The 22,497-nt window shown below is 34.8% G+C and overlaps 2 protein-coding genes across 4 annotated transcripts; one reads left to right on the top strand and one right to left on the bottom strand.

The window, feature by feature from the left end:
• Window positions 1-3,498: 3,498 nt before the first annotated feature.
• On the top strand, window positions 3,499-14,299 carry LOC123228931. Of its 3 annotated transcripts, none has more exons than XM_044654442.1 (23): window positions 3,499-3,680; window positions 3,899-3,965; window positions 4,142-4,714; window positions 5,732-5,997; window positions 6,152-6,223; window positions 6,339-6,473; window positions 6,705-6,823; window positions 6,906-7,211; window positions 7,606-7,693; window positions 7,765-7,870; window positions 7,957-8,070; window positions 8,631-8,794; window positions 8,958-9,078; window positions 9,315-9,539; window positions 9,619-9,809; window positions 10,307-10,474; window positions 10,554-10,659; window positions 11,291-11,428; window positions 11,873-12,034; window positions 12,113-12,313; window positions 12,459-12,653; window positions 12,766-12,837; window positions 13,774-14,299. In XM_044654442.1, the coding sequence occupies exons 2-23, from the start codon at window positions 3,927-3,929 to the stop codon at window positions 13,924-13,926; spliced, it is 3,714 nt and encodes a 1,237-aa protein (XP_044510377.1). In that variant the 5' UTR covers window positions 3,499-3,680; window positions 3,899-3,926; the 3' UTR covers window positions 13,927-14,299. The 3 variants fall into 3 exon arrangements, with proteins under 3 accessions (XP_044510377.1, XP_044510374.1, XP_044510376.1); XM_044654439.1 differs by having other exon boundaries at window positions 11,288-11,428; XM_044654441.1 differs by having other exon boundaries at window positions 3,504-3,680; window positions 3,905-3,965; window positions 11,288-11,428.
• A 1,216-nt stretch (window positions 14,300-15,515) lies between these two features.
• On the bottom strand, window positions 15,516-18,815 carry LOC123228930. Its single transcript, XM_044654438.1, has 6 exons — window positions 18,187-18,815; window positions 17,174-17,258; window positions 16,824-16,996; window positions 16,358-16,385; window positions 16,054-16,162; window positions 15,516-15,845 (listed from the first exon to the last, which is right to left on the bottom strand). Exons 1-6 carry the CDS (start codon window positions 18,430-18,432, stop codon window positions 15,764-15,766), a joined length of 723 nt encoding a protein of 240 aa, XP_044510373.1. The 5' UTR covers window positions 18,433-18,815; the 3' UTR covers window positions 15,516-15,763.
• Window positions 18,816-22,497: the final 3,682 nt, after the last annotated feature.

The raw sequence follows: 22,497 nt of genomic DNA, 5'->3' as shown, positions 1-22,497 counted from the left end.
TCTATTGATAAATCTATTTTTTTTTTTCAGGGAACAAGATCGGTTCTGTACGCTAACAGCCGGGAGTCCATTTCAGTCACTGTGCGCGAAGTGACTCCTAGGTCGGTGGGAGCTCTTATAGCACTTTATGAGCGGCCTGTTGGGATAGATGCCTCACTTGTCAATGTTAATGCTTACCATCAACCTGGTAAATACACGCTTACTTTTTTAAGGAAACTAGGTTCTTGAAGAAAGCCTTATAAGGTTTTGTGGCCTGGAAAGTGAGAGTAAGAGGATATAGCTGTAATTTCACCATGCTTTGGCACTGTTTACAACATCTTTCAGTTTGTTCAGCACATTTTAAATCATTTAATCTTGCTGGTGACTTTCTTCTTTCTGTTTATGTATTTATATTTAATTTTAACTCGAGTGGAGGCTGGAAAAAAAAACAGCAGGAGAAGTATTAGCTCTCCAGAAGCAGGTTCTGGCAGTGCTGGATGAGGCCAGGTAAGATTCAGATATTTGGAATCTGGGTTTTATTATGCTTTTGTTCTGAAATTACAAGTCTTGAATTTATACTTTGGTTAAGTGGTGAACTAGCTTAATAGATTCTAATTCCCGGCAAAATAACTAAAATTGATTCATGAATAATTCAGGGCAATGACAAATTGTGGGGAAGATTGGAACATTCAGATATCTGAACCAATATAGGTCAAACAACTATTTCCCATCCAAGGTATGCTGTAATGACAAGTTTCCACTCTTTAATTATAAAAACACCAAATACCTATCCATGACCAGTTAAAAATAACTGTGGTAAGGGTAAAATCTTCATTTTCTTTATAATATTAAAAAATAAACTAAAATATAATCTATTTTTACCCCCCTAAACTTTGAAAACTAAAATTTTCTCTCAGCCTAAGTTTTAAAAAATGACAGTTTCACCCTAGGGTTTGGTTTTGAAATCTCCAGCCACCTCTCCGGCTCCATTGCCGACGGCCTCTCCCTCCCGAAGCATCCTCTCCTTCCGACGATCTCTTTCCTCCCATTTGGAGGGTCGATCGGTGTCAGAGATACCTTGGAAGACGAAAAACTTCGTCAGGGAAGACGAAGTTCTCCGTCTTCCCAGACGAAGACGATGCTTCGGGAGGGAGAGGTCGTCGGCAATGGAGCCGGAAAGGTCGCCGAAGATTTTAAAACCAAACCCTATGGTGAAACTACCATTTTTTAAAACTTAGACTGAGGAAAAATTTTAGTTTTTAAAGTTTAGGGAGGTAAAAAGAGATAAAATTTTCAGACGTTAGGGTTCTATTAAATTTAACCGGCCATGGGTGAGTATTTGGTGTTTCCATAGTTAAATAGTGGAAACTTGTCATTACAGCATAACTTGGGTGGGAAATAGTCGTTTGGCCACCAATATACAACAACTTAAATTAAGATTCAAGTACACTGGGTTCTATAATGAAACAATAAAACTAACCAGGTTCAATTAAAATTAATTCTTTTTGGGTATTGAAATTTATCTATGATGCTTGCCGAACATTGAATTGAGAGTATATGTATATTTCTCAAATGAGGCTGGAACTCTTATAAATTAATGTTTCTTTGATGGGATGCTTTATATAACAATATATCTATTACTGATTCTCACCATTGCGCTTCTCTTTCTTCAGCTGTAAAGAGCCTGTTGAACCATTAACACTTGACGAAGTTGCCAAGCGTTGCCATGCTCCGGAAAATGCATGTTCGGTGGTTGTTTGAGAAAGCATTTCTATAATGAAATATTTGCCCAACTTTTCATAATTTGTAGGTGCAGATTGAAATGATTTACAAAATTATAGCTCACATGGCTGCCAACGACAGAGCGCTGATTGCTGAAGGCAGTTGTGGCTCACCACATAGCATAAAAGTTTTCCTTGGTGAGTGTAATGTTGACGAACCGTATGCTTAATCGGCATCAATGAATATCATTGATATGTTATACTTGTGGTTTGAGCTTTACTGTGATAAGAGCATTAATAAACTATCCTTATATATTCTTGTGGTCCCCAGTCAAGGTAGTTGCAGCAGACCCTGGCGATACGAAAAAGCCCAAAGGACTTATTTCCACCCAAGTTTTAGTTCGCTAATATCCGCCCGTTGATTTCAAAAATCTAAATATTTACTCTTGATATAACTTTTATTAAATTTTCTAATTAATTATAAAAATAAAATAATAATTTTATTATTAATATTAAAATAAATAAAATTATATATATTTTTAATTTAAAAAACTAACAACTTCTTTCTATTTAAAAATTTAAAAATTTACATTTTTTCTTTAAGGTTTAATTATTTTTCGTTTTAGCAACTATTCCAAAAAAGCCATTGGGTTGGCCTTTCCCACCACCTTCTTCTCTAGTGGTTTTTTTGCTTGGAAATTATCTAATAAAGCTTTGAAATAAAATATTATTTACTTTTAATAAATATTTAAAGTTACTGAAGGAATTTTTAAATATTTTTATTAGTCTATTTTCAAAATTAATTAAATGCTTGTCGAAAGAAAAAAAAAGATTATTTTTCGATTTCAAAACTCATAACTAGTTAATTCTTTTTTGGTATTTAAAAAATTCTTAAATTGAATCATCTATCTATGATTGAATTAATTATAAATAAAATCTCAAATTTAATAATCAATTATATAATCATAATATTGTTACAGAATATAGATTTTTCATCACATGAGAGGAAACTTTGACCAAAGAGTGTGAAAACATTAAATTGTTTTTGTTTAACTTGAGTGTGAAAGCCATTTTTCTTGATTTGAGGGCACCCCCCTCCCGTTGTAATTAAAAATATCCGAAAATCATATTTCTCTCAATAGTTTTTGCCCTCTTCTCTTTCTTTCTTTTCAATTCTTCTTTAATCTATTTATTGTTTTTATATATTGGTGTGTTATATTTACAACAAACATAAAATAAATTAAAATTTTGATATTAATTTAGACAAAACCTGCATCCTGAATTTACCTTGTTCATGTGACTTTGTGTGGGAAATAGTGGTTATTCCTTGTACAGGACAATACAAAAATGCCAGAAATCCAGGGCCGACGAGCACATGGACACTGCACATGGCTATTTGCTAAGACAAAACCAAAAACCATAGGTGGGACCTACCAAACATAAGTCCGTACTCCATAGCCAATTAATTCATTCAAATGTACAGCGGGAAATTGGACCAAGATGGAGTCCCACTGACGACGTTTGAACCACTCAATTTATTAAATAATACTAAATAACCGGACTCCGTTTGCCACGTCACTCTACTCGTTAGTTTCTTTTTATGCAGCCGCGAGTACAAGTGCGCTTTATTCCTCTCGACACGTACTTGCTAATTCTTATAAGAGCAAGTGAACTACTTTTCCCTTTGATTGAAAATTACAAAAATTTGGATTATCTCAACGACGTCGTACCGCCAGTCTCATGTGTGTGCTCAATTGATATCAGTACATATAATTCCATTGTATCGCTGGTTTATTATAAAAGAGAGAGAGAGAGAGAAAAAGAAATTATTACAAAAATAGTAAAAGAAAAAAAACCCATCAAATTTGCAGGGATGGAGACAGCTTTTGGTTTGAGTAACTGAGCGAGCTGAACAAAATAAGCTTAGAAGAGAAGCAAAAGCTTTTCTTCTCAAATCTCGTACTCTGTCAAGTCTTCTAGGTTGATCTCTTCTTCGATCGTTGTCTCTTATTAAAACTTTGCTATTTCTTACCTCAATCGCCTGTGAAACCCTTAACTTCGTTTCTTAAGTGTCTGTCTCTGCATTTTCATTGTCTTTGAACTGTTTGTGTTTAGTACTTCTGTCTTAAAAGCTCTTGTCCTTGTCTTTGTCTTTTTCTTTTTCAATCTTTTATATTATGTTTTAAATTTGGTTGTAGTTGCAGGTAAAACAGAGTCCTAGCAATCATGTACGCTGAAGGTCTTGACAACAATGCTGTTCTCTGGGTAAGAGAGATCGGCTAAATGGTTTCGTTTTTTATTTATTCACGTAATTTTTAATTATTTATTAGTTCTTTTTTTGTCTCTTCAGTGTTGTGTGATCTAGCTGCATAGAAATTTACTCAACATTTTTTGCAACTAAATCTGAATCGATTTTTCTTTTTCTAAATTTTGTAAAGCAGAATCAAGTACCATTATCAAATTCAAATCTAAGACCATCTATGACTAACCTCCGTATCAGCCGCGGATTTGACTTACCCCCGCCGTCGAAATTCAGAAGCGGCCACTTGCCGGCAACTGCTATTCCGGTATCTAGGACATTCACTAGGGATGCTGGGGATATTGCGTCCGCATCTGAAAATGACATGACCACCGATTCAGAGGATGATGTGTACGGTGGAAGATACTCGCTAGATTCATCACCACAAGACCCAAGAATCCCTCATATAAATGGAAATTCTGTGGAAAGGCATGTACGTTACACAAGTGATTATGGGTATTCAGATGTGAGTTCGTCCAGGGAGACGATTTTTGGGAGGGATAGAAGCCTGAGGGAGAGGTTGATGAGGGGAAATGGAAGGACTGTTTATACAGAGAAAGAGGAGGAATCAGATTCAGCTGCTAGCTCTGAGTTTTCAACTACTCAAGTGGGGAGTTTTGATGGTGTTGGTGGAATGAGGAGAAGAGCATATGTTTCGGAGGGGTATACGTCAAGTGTGGCTTCACATGCCAATCTAAGAAGCACAGTCAAAAGGGTTCGTTTCATTACTTAATGTATAATTTGGATAGTTTGTGAGAATTGGATTGATTGTTCTTGAAAATGATATGTTCTTATATATGAGAAGAGCATTTCATTATTTTCATAATTTGTATATAATTATCAATGATGATCTTGATTTCTTTGTCAAACCTTGAATTGGTTAATGCCATGCCAAAGGTGAATTTGCACATATTCATTTATTTATTACTGCTTTCATGGATGAATTTCAATTAGTAATGTATTGGAAAAAAAACATTCTATTTATACATCTTTTAGCATGCAAATAATATTAGAGCACACTAGTTGTGAAGTGTTGGGCTTCCACAAAAGTGCTTTGGGCTTTTACCACCTCAAAAGCAAGCTCAAAGTGGTAGGCTTTCCCCCACACCTATATTACCACACCCAACTCAATTCCCAACCAATGTAGGATTCCTAACAATCCTCCCCCACACTCTCCCACATTAGGCCAAGGCCAAACCTTAGTTTAGGTGCTCCACAAGGAGTAAAGGGGTCAAAATTTCCCCTCAACTGGCCCTTTGGGGATGGGCAAAGTTGGAACTAATATTACGTGGACTGGAAACCTTGCCTTAGATGGATTGTTCTTTAAACCCTGGGCTCGAATACCACTTATTGGGGCCTCCACTAAATTGCCATTGGTTCTCTCTCACCTAAAAAGCTTGCTGAAGGGGTGTGAAGTTTACCGATGTTTGTTAGAACTAAGCGAAAGACTTAATCCAGTAGTTTCCTCAGGATGTTTAGTGCCCACTCTCGCCATTCTTCATCATTATTCTTTGTTTACTGGTTGTGTTCTTTCATTTTATTTTAGGGCTGTTGGTGCTTGGAATATGTGCTTTAGAACTTTATGTTTTTGTGATTGTATCTGGGGCAATTCTTCATCACTATTGGCCATGTTTATTAGCAGAGCTGATAATTGAAATTTCCAGTGACATATCATTGCATAACCCAGGATATAAAGTGAAATGCTGGCCAGCTAAGTTGATCTGCTTTTCAGGATCTGCATTCTAGAAGCATACATGATGACAAGCTCTTTGATGATGATGAAGGAGATGGCATTCCTAGTGCACCTCCATTTTCTGGTTCTGCTCAGGAAATTAAACAAGTTGCAGAACAAGTTCCAGCACCAAGAGTACAGTCTGCCACAGCCATGGCAAATATTCGCGGTTCATCCGCTAAGACTGATTCAAATGCATATAAACCCACACCTGGAGTTAGGCCAGATGATATTACTGGAATCAGGAATTCGGGTCAGTTTGCAAGGTTGTATGATTTTCTTAATGGTTCTCTTTGGTAAAATCATAGTAATGGTACCTTAGTTGGGAGATATATTAGTGTAGTTTTGTGATATGTGCCTGAAGTTTTTGTTTCAGTATAATACATCATTTTTATTTGTTTTTCTTTTCTTCACGTACAGAACTGCAGTAGGTGCTGAACCAGCTGTGCCTTCAGGTTCATCCCCATCTTGCCTCCCTACATTTCATGCCAGGTATCTTTAAAAAACCCAATAATTGTAGATAATGCCGATTGAAAATTCTGTACCTCAAGTCATGGAATCTATTCTGTTCATTAACCGTAATTAATTTCTTCCATATCAAATACAGTACTCTTGGGCCATGGCATGCTGTAATTGCATATGATGCTTGTGTTCGACTTTGCCTTCATGCTTGGGCTAGGGGTTGTATGGAAGCACCCATGTTTTTGGATAATGAGTGTGCTCTACTACGTGAAGCATTTGGGTGAGTCAAGTTTCTAATTGGCCTTTTTCTCTCACAGTTCTGTTCTTTGACTTAAGAATAAGGTTTTGCATATTTTCTAGTTTCTGCTCTCTTTTTGGAGCTGCAGGTTGGAAGAACCATGCAATCTATTAAACCAAATTGCAAGACTGATTGAATTGTTAGTAGCTAGAAGGTTCAAGAATTGGTCTAATGTATTCTTAACCTCGTGGAACTTCGGTTATTGAATTATAGGTTGCAGCAAGTGTTATTGCAGTCTGAAGAGGAACTATTGGTGAAGCGCACTTCAGAACCTGCTAGTGAAAGGGCTGCACCTAAACCTAAGAAGGTTATTGGGAAGATGAAGGTTCAAGGTGAATTTGCATTCCAGCTTTGATGTCTCCTCCATTCAGAACCTGAGTATGGGTTGTCCTTAGATCTTTGTTCATTTTGCAGTACGTAAAGTGAAGACAAGCCTAGATCCACCTACCACATGTAGTATGACATCTTTAAGGTCACAGGTGATAAAACTGGAATCAATCCGATATCGATTCTCCAGTTTGCAGTCATCTCTCTCTTCTGGCTGGCAATCACTTCGAAAAATTCGTTTTGTACCTCATGCACCTGCAAATCTTTCATTTTCTCATCAGAGCTTGGCATATGTGCATGCCAGTACTCAGTATATAAAACAGGTGTCTGGACTGCTAAAAACTGGTGTGACAAGTCTATGCAGTAGCACATCATCTTATGACATTGTGCAAGGTATTCAAAAGTAGCAAATTATGTGCTTTATTTGTAGGGATTATGCATCATAGATAGTTGTTTATAGAGTTATTCACTGGAGTTAACCATTGTTCATTACTTGGGGTTTGGCTTCCTGCATGTTAGGAACAATTTAGATTAACATACATCTTTGAACTGAGCATTTGTACTTGGGGAAGGTGGAGGAATTTCTCTGTGTGTTTATGTTTATCTATTGGATCTAAACTGCTGAACTGCTTGCTACTGACTCTCTAAGTGCAAAGTATTGTTAACTGTATAATAAACTCTTTGCTAGTACATTCCTATTTATTCTCATAACTCAATATGCTTAAGTTTCGCCCTCTTTCTGTTCTTGTTTTGTTCTTCTGTCTTCTCTTCCTGCAAATGTGTACAGAAACATACTCTTGTACATTAAGGTTGAAAAGTTCAACTGAAGAAGATGCCATTCGAATGCAGCCTGGATCTGGTGAAACACATCTCTTGTATGCTCTCTTGTCCTTTCTTCATCTTCTTTTAGAACAGAATTTGCTTCAGGCACTGACATCGCCTGCAGCTTTCCAGATAGTCTTGGAGATGATCTAATTGTTGAAGTTCAGGACTCCAAAGGGAAGCATTATGGTCGTGTTGTAGCCCAAGTGGCAACTATTGCTGAGGATCCGGTATCAGTTTTGATCCCTATTAGTTTTGACAATAAGTTAGCATTAGTGTTAGTTTGGTGGATGACTAATACAGAAGTTGGATACAGACCGACAAATTGCGCTGGTGGTCAGTTTTTCGTGAACCGGAACATGAACTAGTGGGAAAACTACAGCTCTATATCTATTATTCAACAAGTTCAGACGATAATAGTCAGCTCAAGGTAAGTTTTTTGTCTGTCATACTTAACTTTTAAGGGAGTCAAACCTGTTTTCTGAAGAACCTTTTTTCCAGTTTGTCTGTTAATTGATTAAAAAATAAGTTCCAGTAGTCTGAAGCACTACCAAATTCCTGTTTTTTAATCATTTGGATGGCCCTGACTGTTTAAGGGCATATAATATGCTTATCTAAAATGAAGAAATGATACTCTGTCAACTTGTTGAAATCTGTTAAGACTTTAGTTTAGTTTTAAATGTTGTAGGTTAAACTGTTGACGCAAGCTTATTCATTAGAATCAAGATATGTTCTTTTAAGTCGAGTGCATTTTAAATAATTGGATTATTCTTTCTTGGCTTTCAAAGCCACTCATTTATAGAGAACATTGTTATCTGTAGTGTTCAAATGTTGTAACACTGTATGAGGACCAATCCTCGCTACATGATTTTATGGATGCCTTTCTTTTTAAATGTATGTTCTGATCATTCTAGTTTAAAATCTGGAATCTTTTTACAGATTCATGGTTTTCAAAGTAGTTACATTAATTATTCCTCTTTTTGGTCGTAGTGTGGCTCTGTTGCTGAAACAGTTGCATATGACCTGGTTATGGAAGTTGCAATGAAAGTTCAACAATTTCAGCAGAGGAATTTATTACTGTATGGTTCATGGAAATGGCTCTTAACGGAATTTGCCTCATACTATGGGGTTTCTGATAGCTATACCAAGCTAAGGTAATAATTAGTAAATTATTACTTCACTTTTTGACAATTCCTTATGTAATGGTTGCTGATGAACCGGGTTTTCTGATGTCTACCCAAGCATAGGTAACAGGTTGTAAACTGCTTTATTTTTGCTATTCCCATTATAAAATGATGGTATCTCTTGTGTTGGCAGGTACCTTTCCTATATAATGGATATTGCTACACCTACTGCGGATTGTCTGACATTGGTCTATGACTTATTAGAGGCTGTGATTATGAAGGGCCACAGCAAGAGCACATTGAGTCATCAAGAGGTACATCACAATTTTCATTTTGTGTGAGTAATAGTCAGCCAGAATGATAAAGAATCCTCTGGCAGATCAGTATCATCTGGTTCAAATTGAGATATTTTTCATCATTACCACCAATATTAGTTCTTTATTATTTTTGTTATTGTTGTTTGGTGTAATTTGTATTATGTCCTAATAATATATGCATGTAGCTTATAATTTTATAACATAACATGTGTAATTGCTGACTGCTTCCCCAGAACCGTATCCTGGGAGAAACCAAGGATCAGATTGAACAGATTCTTGCCCTTGCTTTTGAGAATTACAAATCGCTTGATGAGTCAGCCTTCTCAGGTATTACTGATTTTTTCAAACCTGCAACTGGGGTTTTGGCACCTTCCCTTGCACCTGCTGTGAAACTTTATACTCTCCTTCATGATATACTCTCTCCAGAGGCACAGAATAACCTGTGCCACTATTTTCAGGTAAAAAATAATGGCATTTGCTTTAAGTTTGGATGTTTCATTTTTACATTTTTGTTTACTAATGGTGGTTTCTTTCCAGGCAGCTGCCAAAAAGAGATCAAGAAGGCATTTGGCTGAAACAGATGAATTTGTTTCTAGCAATAATGAAATGAATTTCACTGATACTATTGTTATGGCTACTGCTTATCAAAAGATGACGGCAGTTTGTGTGAATATTAAAAATGAGATTTTTACTGACATAGAGATCCACGAAAAAAATATACTTCCTAGGTATAATTTTTTCCTTCAATATTATCTGAACTTATAGATTGAAAGGGTTCATATTTCTGAGTTGCTGAATAAAAGTTACCATCTTGTCATGGCACACCTTTGGTGCCATTTTGTTGATAACAATTTACAGGACTTATAGAGTATCCCAACTTTATATATAAAGTGATATGATAGTTGATTTGTCATAGTTATATCTATCATATTATCTCATCATTTATTTCATGTTGCCAAATCAGTTTTACATCACTTGGGATAGGTGTAACATCATTGTTAATTTTTTTTATAGAATGATGACTAAATCATATACATATACCAATGAAAAACTTTTAAGCAACCTTTATTAGCTTGGATACTCATGGAGGAAACAATTTTCCTTCAAGGTCACACTGCAGAGACTTGAACGTTTTAAGAATTAGCTCATGTGTAATTTTTCTTACTTTGGTTTGGTTGGCTGAGGTTTGCAGGAAGATTTTAATGCAGATTTTCTTTTACTGCAGTTTCATAGACCTCCCAAACCTGTCTTCATCCATATATAGCACAGAACTTTGCAGTAGATTGCGTGCTTTCCTTCTTGCATGCCCCCCATCTGGCCCTTCACCTCATGTAGCTGAACTAATTATTGCAAGTTCAGATTTTCAGAGAGATCTTGCCAGCTGGAACATTAGGTATTAATTTTTTATGCAACTCAATGCTAATTGTTCTATTTGTCAATTTTTTTTGTGCTCAATTTATTTTATTTCCCAGTCCTATGAAAGGTGGAGTTGATGCAAAAGAATTGTTCCACCTGTATATCTTGCTATGGATTCAAGAAAAGCGCCTCTCTTTGCTCGAGTCATGTAAATTAGATAAGGTATGATACATTTGTAAAGAAAATTTTTATGACATGTATAACCTTTACAATTGCATTCCCTTCCATATGTAACTGTGAAAAAGGTTAGCAATTCTCGCAATTTTTAATGCAGTTTTGCATTTTAAAAGTACCCTCACATGAAGCTCCATGTCTAAGTTTAGTTGGATTCAGCAAAAAGGAGATTGGGTTTAAATATTAAATGGCCTAATGAAATGGTACAGTACATTGTTTTTCTATCCTCGCCTGTTTTCCCAATTTCTTTTTCATGGGTTTACATGTTTAAAGGCACTAGGCCCACATCATTCCACTTGTAAAGCAGATTTCTAAAATTGAAATGTACAAACAGGACAAGTTTGAAGTAATTTTCTTTTACCAGCATCATGACGGACATTATTGAAAGAATAATGCTATGTGCACAAACAACGTGCACAGCTTTATACACAATCAATGATATATTATCATGTGATTAGATAATTTAAAATTAAAGGTAAAGCAATATCCAATCATATGGTGACATGTTATTGGTTGTGCATAAAATTGTGTACATGGGTTGTGCACACAGTTTTATTGTTATTGAAAATTACTTGGAAACTTCTATCATCATTCTGACAAAAGTTGTTTTTTCTAGCAGGTTAAATGGTCAGGAGTTAGGACACAGCATTCCACAACTCCTTTTGTTGATGATGTGTATGACCGCCTGAGAGAGACCTTGAATGATTATGAAGTCATCATTAGCCGCTGGCCAGAATATGTTTTTGTGCTTGAGAATGTATGTTCAAAAGGGTGATCACCCCTCATTTTTTTTCTTATCTGTTAACTATAATTGATGTTTGTTATATCTTCTGGGAAGCTCTGCTTTTAACTTGGCTTCTTCTGTTGGCCTCATTGACATTATCATCTGTTTGAACCTCTAGTTTGGTTGTCCATCGCAAGTGTGCTAATTGTGCCTATATTCAAAGAAACAAAGTAAATAAAACCAAGGATAATGTCATTTTAGAGGCTATTGCTGCTTTAACTTTTATCAACTTCATCTTCTCAGTCGATAAACCACATTTCATAATATTATCTAAAACTAAATTTAAAAGAGGATAAAGGGAGGTTAAGAGAGATGGTGTGGAGTTTGTGTGTTGGTTATTGCACTAAGGAGGCTTAATTAAGAACGTAAATATGTTAAAGTTGTTTGACTTATTTGGATATGTGTTCCTATGAATAGGCTATAGCTGATGTAGAAAGGGCAATAGTAGAGGCTTTGGACAAGCAATATGCAGATGTCCTAGCACCATTGAAGGAAAATTTGGCTCCAAAAAAGTTTGGCCTGAAGTATGTCCAGAAACTTGCCAAACGAACTGTATGTGCTTACACAGTCCCAGATGAGGTGAATCATAACTTCACGTATTCTTGAGGCTCCATATGATATGCTTATTCTCTTGTTGAATATTACTACTTCTTTCAGCTTGGAATTTTGTTGAACTCCATGAAAAGGATGCTTGATGTCACGCATCCCAAGATAGAAACTCAATTCAAATCATGGGGTTCTTGCATCCCGGATGGTGGAAATGCAGCTGCTGGGCAACGTCTTAGTGAAGTAACTGTGATGTTAAGAACAAAATTTAGGACTTATTTGCAAGCTGTTGATGAGAAACTTGCAGAGAATGTGAGAATCTTTCTGACCCTACTTTGACACTTAGATAAAACTTTTTGGCTCTTTGTTCTTCTGTTTTGATCTAATGCTTGTTTTATCTGAAGTTTTAATTGTGATCTGTGATGTTTTTTTGGATTGGTTCTTTATGTTTCTTCAGACCAAGTTACAAAGTGCAACAAAATTGAAAAAGATTCTCCAAGATTCTAAGGAAACAGTGGGAGAATCTGATATACGAGTTAGAATGCAGCCACTGAAAGACCAGCTAACAAATACAATAAATCGCCTTCACACTGTCTTTGAAGCTCGTTTATTTGTTGCAATTTGCCAGGGCTACTGGGACCGGATTGGACAAGTAAGCTACATGCTAATTGGTCTGACAGACTATTTGCATTAAGATGCCTTTATTGGTAATCTTCTGTTTCTAAAATCTGCCAAAACCTCTCATGATTTTTCTTCTGTCACAGGATGTTCTAAGTTTCTTGGAGAACAGGAAAGAGAATAGGTCATGGTATAAAGGTGCACAAATTGCAGTGTCTGTAAGTGCAAGTTAATTCAACTTTAGACTTCAAGATGTCAATTTGTAGACTTAGTTTCATTTATACGAAGTGATTTTATTAAGATGGTGAAGCTTTTCCATGGCTTGCATATATGCATTATAGCCAAATATTTAGGCTCGCAATACCCATAAAATTGCATTACCATCTTTTCGTGAAGGTTTTTTTTGCTATGAATTCATCATTTGCATCAGTGGGATAATTTTACATGGAACTTTTTGAGATGTCTCTGGCAGATTTGTGGAATTGTGGAATTTTATGATATAGTGTACTACACTAGCCCATATCATAAATTATGGCTGTGATTCCAGACTTAATGGTTTCATTCAAGTTGATAACCCCCTTCGAATTCTACTTAGATATCAAGTTCCATTAGATCTCCAGAAAACCACTCTTAAGAATCCTTTGATTGAAATATGGCTTGATAATAATTAATCAAAGTTTTAATTTCTTCCATTTGGTAAAAAATGTCTAAGCCAATAAATATTCTGTTTAAATCTAAATAGGTAATTAAAGAATCATTCATTTTGTGGCTATGGGGGTGCTGCTGTTTGCTCTTGTTTTCTATGTGAAAGATCAAATGGGAGAAGGCTCTGGTTGCCTCCTTTTGTAACCAAAGAGCCGAAAGATTGATCTAAAAAGGGTATAAAAGTAGAATAGGGGATAATTTATGTATTTTTTTCTGACTTCTTAATTGAAACAATGATATGATGTTGAGTAAGCAGTAAAGGCAACACTATGAATACAAGTTTTCTGAATTTCATTAATGATGCTAATAGAATTTGCTTACAGAAGTCTTACAGGTGAGCCAGTCTTTAGTACATGGAAACATTTGTTTCCTTCAGTGTAATTTAGTGGTTTCTGGCTGCTTCCTTTATTCATTTGACATTTTTTTCACTCCTTCCTGTTGCACTGCAGATTCTGGATGGTACATTTGCCTCACAGATGCAGCAGCTACTCGGAAACGCATTATTAGAGAAAGACCTGGATCCCCCGAGATCTATCACAGAAGTGCGATCGATCCTTTGCAAGGATATTCCCAATTATAAGGGTAACACATACTACTATTAGAGTTGTTCTGTCGAGGCATATGGTACTGGAAACTTTTGGGCTTGGAAAAGATTGAGATACAAGGTGCTGCCAGATGATATGGTCTCGTTGGCTTGCTGAAAAATAGCTGATGTTCTTCATAAGTTTCTGTCAATTTTTTCAAGAGAGCAAGCTACGCAGCTGCTCCTTACTCCAAGTCTCTGCCCTCCCTGAGTTTTTCTTGCATATATTCAAACGTAAAGAGCATTGGAAAGTTTAACATTTTTGGTAATATGTATATAATATAATACGATATTGATGGCCTTTCCTTCCCCAACTTCTTCTGAATTATGGTGTTTCAAACACGTTTTACTGAAGCAAAAGATGACTAAGAGATAAGTTGCAGTTAAGTTTAGGCTATGATCCCATCATTCCAGAGTCTCTTATTTTTAAGATATTATGTTTACCATTAAATTTTGTCAGTAAAAACCAGGGGTGATTTCATCCAGGTATCTCGCTCACCATGCTAAATTGCAGTAAAAATTAGAGGGTTGGAATAGAACCAGAACTAATCGATTTCACATAAAGGAATCCACATTTTACCTAGTATAAGGCGGTTCTGAGTAGGAAAACGCGATTCCTTCCTGCTCTTATGCTCACCCTAGTAAAAACTGAATTCTGGAAGTTTTGCATAGCATAAACAAAGAAAGAACGAAAAGCCTTCTCTTAGGTTCTGGACTGAAAACGAAAAACAAGTCTCAAGCTTATCTAAGCTTGAAGAACCTTGGGGAGCTGAGGAAAGGCACTTGATTACTTGTCGTCTGAAACAAAACTAGTATCATCTTTTATTTATTTGGGTATCCTTCAAATTTCTCTATTTGGGTCATAGGTCAAGCTCCCTCCTTGGGTTGGCCGAGACATTAACTTCCTGATACTCTACCCAAACTTTTGCTAGAGGCTACGCATAATGCACGCATAACATAACGCCACGATTCAATGGGAGACGAGATAGATCCAAGCGTTTGAATAGCTTCATATACACAAATTTCAAACATAATCATCACGTGCATCTACAACTAAATCGTCCTGCAAGATTAGGATATTTATTTATGAATAATGCTAAGACATTACTTTTATATATAAATGATTGACATGAAATTATTTAATTAAATGATTAAAATTTAAAGATAAATAAAGGTCTAATCATATAAAAATATAACATTATTTATATATAAAATCATACATAAAAATTATACAGATAATATTATTGTTCATGAGTAATATTATATATACAATTTTATACATAAATAATAATATATTATTTTATAATTGAACAGTTAAAAATTAAAAATAAAATAATATATAATCACATGATAACACATTATTGTTTGTATACATTATTTGTGCATTTTATTTTATTGTAGGCAAAATCTAGCAAGATCGCAGCCACCAATACAAAGACTCACTACAAAAACGTGGAAAGTCTATTTCCCACTCCATTAATTCAAAATAAACTGTATAATTTGATATAGATTTGAAATATATTAAGATAAGTATATTTTTGAAATGGTGACAAATTTCTAGCCATCTTAATCCAGCCATCAATACCAACGAATGCATATACACATAAATAAAAATCAAACTGATGACTAAAGATGTTATAGCCAATGAATTTGAATTGCACTCAGAATGCTTCACGAGGCACAAATATTTACAAGTTCAATTTAAGACAAGGAATCAATGGATCTGTAACACCCAAAGAATGGCATTAAAGTTACACAAACTGTGAAACACCAACCTGCACTGACACCACAAGCATAAATACAACAGTGCATCCCAACACCAGAACCAGTCTAAAACCAATGATGACACAGACATATCAGAGAAGCTTTGATATTGCATGACATGAAGTCCAGAAGGCTTTAGAGGCAACCCTCAGAAGAACAGGATTTTGATATATCCTGTTACCAACAAAACAATAGTCGATATGAGGTCGGTAAAAACATAGTTAGAGAGAGGACTGATATGTGTAAAAAAGAAAAAATGCTGAAGCATGCAAAATAAAGTCCTCAACAGTATTAGAAACATATCAGACAACACATCATTCACTACCACTCATCATCTGAACCCTACACAAAAAACATAAAAAAAGTAAAATAAATAGCCTACCCGATGGCCGTTGCACCCCAGGAAGCTACATTATATAAGACTTTACTTCCATCCCAAGCTTTCCGAAGCTTTCCCTTTTTCTTCTTTACAGAGAAGGTCTTGCCAAGAGCTGCAATGATAATTCAAGATAATACGTCAGAACTCCAAATCGCTTATAACCAAAATAATAGCATTTAATGCATAAAATTTATCTGGAATCAAAACACTGACAACTAATTGATAAAATTCTGTCTCGAAGTAATCGTTGAGGTACTAGTATTGACAAAAGTGCAATGTACCCTATCAAAGATGAAGCCAAACTCACCTTCTTGAAGTTGACTTGGAGTCATATTCTGCATATAAACAGCACCCAGATAAAAAAGTTAGTCACTTAATAAACCATACACAGCATGGTTAGACAATTTTATCCAATTTTCCATACAATTAAGCTAAATAAAAATAGAAGTTGATAAACTATGGGGACTAAAAAGAAGGCTCAAATGCCAATACTTTCCTAATTGAGCGGGGAGGAAGGGAGAGAAATGAACAGTGAGCATGCCTAATTAAATCAAGCTTTCTGGTTTAGTCAAGAAGAGCATTCATGTTGAAGGATATTAGACAGTCATACCAATTGAAAAAAATATATATATGGAAATTGGAACTCTAGAATGTCCTATTAGGTGACTGCAATGGGAGAAAGCCAATTTCTTTGTAAGTCAAAGATCAATGCAGTCACTCTATCCATTTTTTAAGAACCTCAAAATTTATTGAAGGGCGTAAACTTTGATTACCTTGGTCTGTTTAAGGGAGAGTAGATATGTTGCCATGAAGCATGCAATACCATCCAATATATCTTCTTCCCCAACAAGAACGTAATCTTCTTCATCCAAATCGGCATTTTCACTATCCCACGTATCATTGCTACTGACCATTTCCCATGAACTACCTTCTTCCGCCACAGCAACTACAACAACGAAAAAGAAGTTCTATGCAGTCAGGTTATGAAGAGCAGAACATGATTCTTTCAAAGTTTATAAGCTTGAACTTCAATATGCTGAAGAAATTGACATTGAATGAATAGCAACAAGTAAGTATTGACATATGCTAATACTTCTACCAAGCATTTTCTTAGGATGCATACCAGCATTAATTTGTGACACCTGCGCACGCTCTAACTTTTGAAGGAAGTCAGGGCATTCAACTCGAGATTTAAGAAGATTGCAAAGCTGCAATAGGGAAGATAGACACAAAATGTAAAATCTACATATAACTTATTGGCTCAATAATACTGTATAACACATACAAAGCAAAATCATAAATCTTTCTTTTAGTAACAATTCAAACAATATATTTCCTTCCTAATATCGATATCATTAACAATTAACACACAAGTTAGCAATCCAATAGTGACTATTTGTGTCCTTCAAGGATTACACTGAGCATACTCAATTTAGAGTTTGAAAGCATCACAGCATATAACAGAGGAAGATTCAGATTTTTTTGCAATTAAAACATTTATGAGGTCGGCAGCTTGCACAGTAATTAGCTTAATTCTGAGTTTCACCAGTGTCCATGACAAAGTGGTACACAACACATGAAAGAAAAACTCTATATCCAATTCAAACTGACCCTCTACAAACAGCCACATACATTTCCAGTGCATGATTCTTCAGCATATATCTTCTCAACATAGGTTACACTTAAAACAAGGTTATTCAATATCATGGGTCAACATCCACCGAGTCTCAGACGAAAACATATCATGTTAATCTACATCTTCCAGTGAACTAGCAGTGCCATATCCATAAATTTATCAGCCATACCATGAGATGCACAAGAAAGAAAAAAAAAATGATCTCAACTATAAAGTTAAAAAGACCTGAATAAAATCAAGCACGCTTTGCATAGCATCTATGATGAACTGATGACAATAACCCAAACAAGTAAGGTTTATCAGAAAATCAAATCAAATAAACTATAAAACATCCCAACTCAAATTTCTACAAATCAAAAATAATTTAACCTAAATCTCCACATGAAATACCAAATCTAACGAAATTAAGCTTCGAAAGCGCATCACATTATTAGTCGAGCTGAACTGCAGAATTCACCCAATCTATATATCTCAAAATTTTCCCAAGCCGAAACGCTTACCTCATCAGCTTCTGGATCGGCCCGGGAAGACCATGATCCTTCGCGGCTCGGCTCCTCCTCGGAATCGGCGCCTTCATCGTTATCATCTTCATCATAGTCTTTAGCAAGCAATTCAAGAGCTCTCTGGCACTGCTCCAGCACGGCCAGTAAAGTCTTTCTCTGGACACGAACCTTCTCGTTATCTCCCTTTGTCATATTCTCAGCATCAATAGGTAAAGGTTTGGAACTGGACACTTCGATTCCCATACCCTAGGATATTTCAAATCAAAATCAATTATTAATTCAATTAATTTTACGATGAATCTTCGAAACCCTAGAATTAAAATTCCAATCCAAATTAAATCCTAGTCCTTGAATATCGGGGATGGAAAATCGTTGAAATCTGGTTCGTTGGGAATTGACAAGTCGATTCTTGTTTCTGTTGTTCGTGTTTGGAAAGGAAGAGGAAATGAAAACTTAAAAAAAATAAACAAACAAGCGGGGCTAAAAGCCGCCGTTGGTTTTGGCTACATGTTGGAATTGAGAGGCTTCCTTTCCATTAAGGTGGCTCTCAATTTCACGGAAATTAGTCCTCCTTAATTACGTTTACAGCTAATTACTTGTACTTATCTGCAACCTCCCCAACTTGCGAAAATGGCAAGTCTTATTTTATAGCACCAAAATATAACCCAAAGTTTTTTACCTAAGAAAAAAATATGTATATACATATTAATAATATAGTCACATGTTGGAATTGAGAGGCTTCCTTTCCATTAAGGTGGCTCTGAATTTCACGGAAATTAGTCCTCCTTAATTACGTTTACAGCTAATTACGTGTACTTATCTGCAACCTCCCCAACTTGCGCAAATGGCAAATCTTTTTTTATAGCACCAAAATATAACCCGAAGTTTTTTACCTAAGAAAAAAATATGTATATACACATTAATAATATAGTCACGTTCTATATAAAAATAATTAACCCAGTAACTTTTATACTTATATAACCATTGCACATAGAGTTTAACGAAACTACTTTAAGACCAAATTTTGTATAATTTAAGGATAGTACATACTGAGATAAATATTTATTGTTGTTTGAATATTTTCTTTGCCGTATTTTATTATTTTCATGATGTTTATCTTATTTATTATCATATGTTTAAAAAATTTATCGTGTATTGTGATTGTGTTGGTTTACTTTTCAATTACACGTTGTTATGATATTTATAAAAGTTTAATTTGTATAATGTGCCACTCTAGGTTTGTAATTGGGATTTAAAGATGCAAAATCAGGAAAACAAGTTGAAAACTGAAAAAAAAAAAAGAACTAGAGCAATTGTTGTAATTTTGTATGTGATTAGGGGGGTTTTTGAATTTTATGCAATTATGTTTTTTTTTAATTTTTATTTGACACGTGTAATTGTTTACGTGGACCATGTGAAATCTCATGTAGGGCATGCTCTTTCAATCATTTTACATTTATTTTTTACGAATAATTTAATATTTTAAAATATGTTTTCGGTATATACTTCAATTTCTTGGACAAACTATTTTGCCTTAAGTTCATAGTATTTTTGCACTAGCAAACATATGTACGATTACTATTACAACGTATTTGTTATATAACGGTCATCCGAAAGTTGTAAATGTGTCATTCAAATCAACAATTTGAACTAAACAAAACAAATTTGGTCTATAATAATTAGATTTAAAGCTATTTAAAGTAAAACGATATGTTATGAAAATCAAATTTGTTGTTAGACAATATTTGATGTGACTATGGAAATCTAGTTAAGCAATAAGCGAAAGACATGTGTCAAGTATCTCTTATTAGGGTTTGCATATAAAAGTTATACTAAAGTATTTGAAATGATGTGTGTACCAAAAAGAAAATACCAAAAAGTGTAAAAAGGGAAAAACGCATAAATGGAGAAAATAATTGAACAATAGTCTCTTTCACCTTGCAATCTTCTCTGGTTTTAGTAAACTTTTCTCTAGCTTGTACTATTCACAAATACAATTCAAAGATATTTTAGTAATTTTTATATTTGATATATGTAGGGCTAATTCAAACCGAGCCGAGCCAGCTTCAGCTCGGTTCGGTCAATCTCGAAATGAACCGACCTTAGTCGAGCTCGGTCAAGCTTGAGCTCAAACTCGAGTCAACTATATATGAGCCGAGCTTGGTGCGAATCCAGCCCTAGATATATGTCTATGAGTTGAAAAGGACTAAGTGATGAAGAAGATTTGAATTTTAGTTAGATGTACGGTTGTGCATGAATGGTATGCGCTCATTCACCAACTTGCCAAATAGACGATATAAATATCATGTCACATTAGTGATAAGCATCAGATGCACAACCATACATCAAAAGACACACAATAATGACACCGGTTATGAGTAAAATTTATATATAAGGAATATGTCCCATGAATTTTGAGATTTATTATTATCCCTCAATATTTGATAAAAAAATTCCTATTCCAATTTAAGATAGGAGAGAATTTTGGCACGTTTGGAGTTGATTTTCCAACAAATGCAGATAAGATACTGACGAGCAAGTGGGGTCCCTACATCAAGTCTTCTTGCTTGAAGAATAGGTAAGTAAGGGTTTCTTTTTTCTATGTTCTTGGTCAGTTCTTGATTCATGGTAAGTCCGAAAAATTGTAATTCAATTAGAAGCATGTTATATAAGTCTTGAATGCTTGATATTGTCTTTTGAATATGTACACTTGATGTAAATGAAGAATGGCAATCATGGAAGACATTATGTTTATGATAGACTATCAATGCATAATGAATTTTACATAGGTAATGGATTTTATATTATTAGAACACGATTTAAGATATGAAAAATGATTATTCGATTGCGATGAATTGATTCACTACATAGTAATGAAATAGATTTAGTTGTAAGTGGTGAATGAGATAATAAATGTAGCTTAGTGATTTTATGAAATTGACGTGACACATTATTTCATTTATTCACCTAACACGTTATGAACAAATATTCACTTTTATGTACGATTGGTCATAAGTTTATGTTTATAAATTTATAACTTAACCTTTTATTTAACAAAAATAATTATTAAGACAAAAAAAAAAAGTCAAATGAAAAGACGTAAATGACCTTACTACCTATTTAGATTCATAATGATAAGGTTTTCTTTTAAAGTCAAATGAAAAGATTTAAATGATCTTACTACCCATCTAGATTTATAATGATAGGATTCTCTTTTAAAGTCAAATGAAAAGATTTAAATAACCTTACTACCCATCTAAATTCACAATGATGGTGCTCTCTTTTATATTGTTAGTATATTGTAATCTTCCAAAAGGGTGAGTAAAACTTTTAGGGGTAGTATTGGAATGTGGAGTGACTTAATTGTTAAGTCTATTTGTGCGAGTGATGCTTAATCAGTTTTGGGTTGCTCCTTTTCAAGTGAAAATCCAAAGCCAACATTAATCGTCTCCTAAAATGATCAAATTAAGAAGTTTTGTGAACTTTTCAAACAAAAATATGATATTAATATGTTTATCATCAACAAACATCTTTGGATACATAGCCTTATACTGACTACATCTTCTATTGAGAATTCAATGAAGAAGCCTATAAGCAATAATTTTTACTATAACATATTCCTTTGTCCATTCAGATGTCATTAACTTGGTTATTCTTTTATATGTATGTCGCCATCAAGTTATCTCTAGTTTTAACCTATTAGAATAGGTGCAAGGATGAGCTCTTATCTTGGGAATATTGGACATCCCTCTTCTATGAGTTAATGGATAGGACAAAAGTGTCTCTTTACTCAGGACACGGGCAACAGGAAACAAATGAAAATATCTAATGGGAGAAAATAATAAACAAATCTCTTCTAAGTGACTTTAATTTCGGGGTAGTTCTCAGCTTCTTCAACTCACCCCCAAGAAAATGATTTGACATGGAATGTCTTTTATTTGTATGTTTATGATTGCATATGAATGTAACATAAATTAAAAGTTCTAATAAGCATTAATATTGAATTTTTAAGTTGATGAACAATTGTGCATGAAGAGTGCACATCTGTTCATCTGATTTCACGCCAGTAAAATAGATAATGTATCACATAGAAAATTTTAAAAGGGGCGCACGACTGGGCATGCTTTGAATGAACACCCATACACTCGGTTACAATTAAAAAAAATTATAAAAAGCATGTTAAGGCGTTGATTAGGACTATTATCCTGTAACGCCTTTAATCATAATATTCATTCTTATCCTCATTCTTAAAAGAGTGAATCTTGTGGTGGCAAAGGAGGCCTCTGGTGACGGTGTGGTTTCTGATGA

This window comes from Mangifera indica, chromosome 11, assembly GCF_011075055.1.
Source record: "Mangifera indica cultivar Alphonso chromosome 11, CATAS_Mindica_2.1, whole genome shotgun sequence".
Taxonomy (NCBI): Eukaryota; Viridiplantae; Streptophyta; class Magnoliopsida; order Sapindales; family Anacardiaceae; genus Mangifera; species Mangifera indica.
Note: the sequence above shows the minus strand (reverse complement) of the source record. Positions and strands in the feature narration are given on the sequence as shown.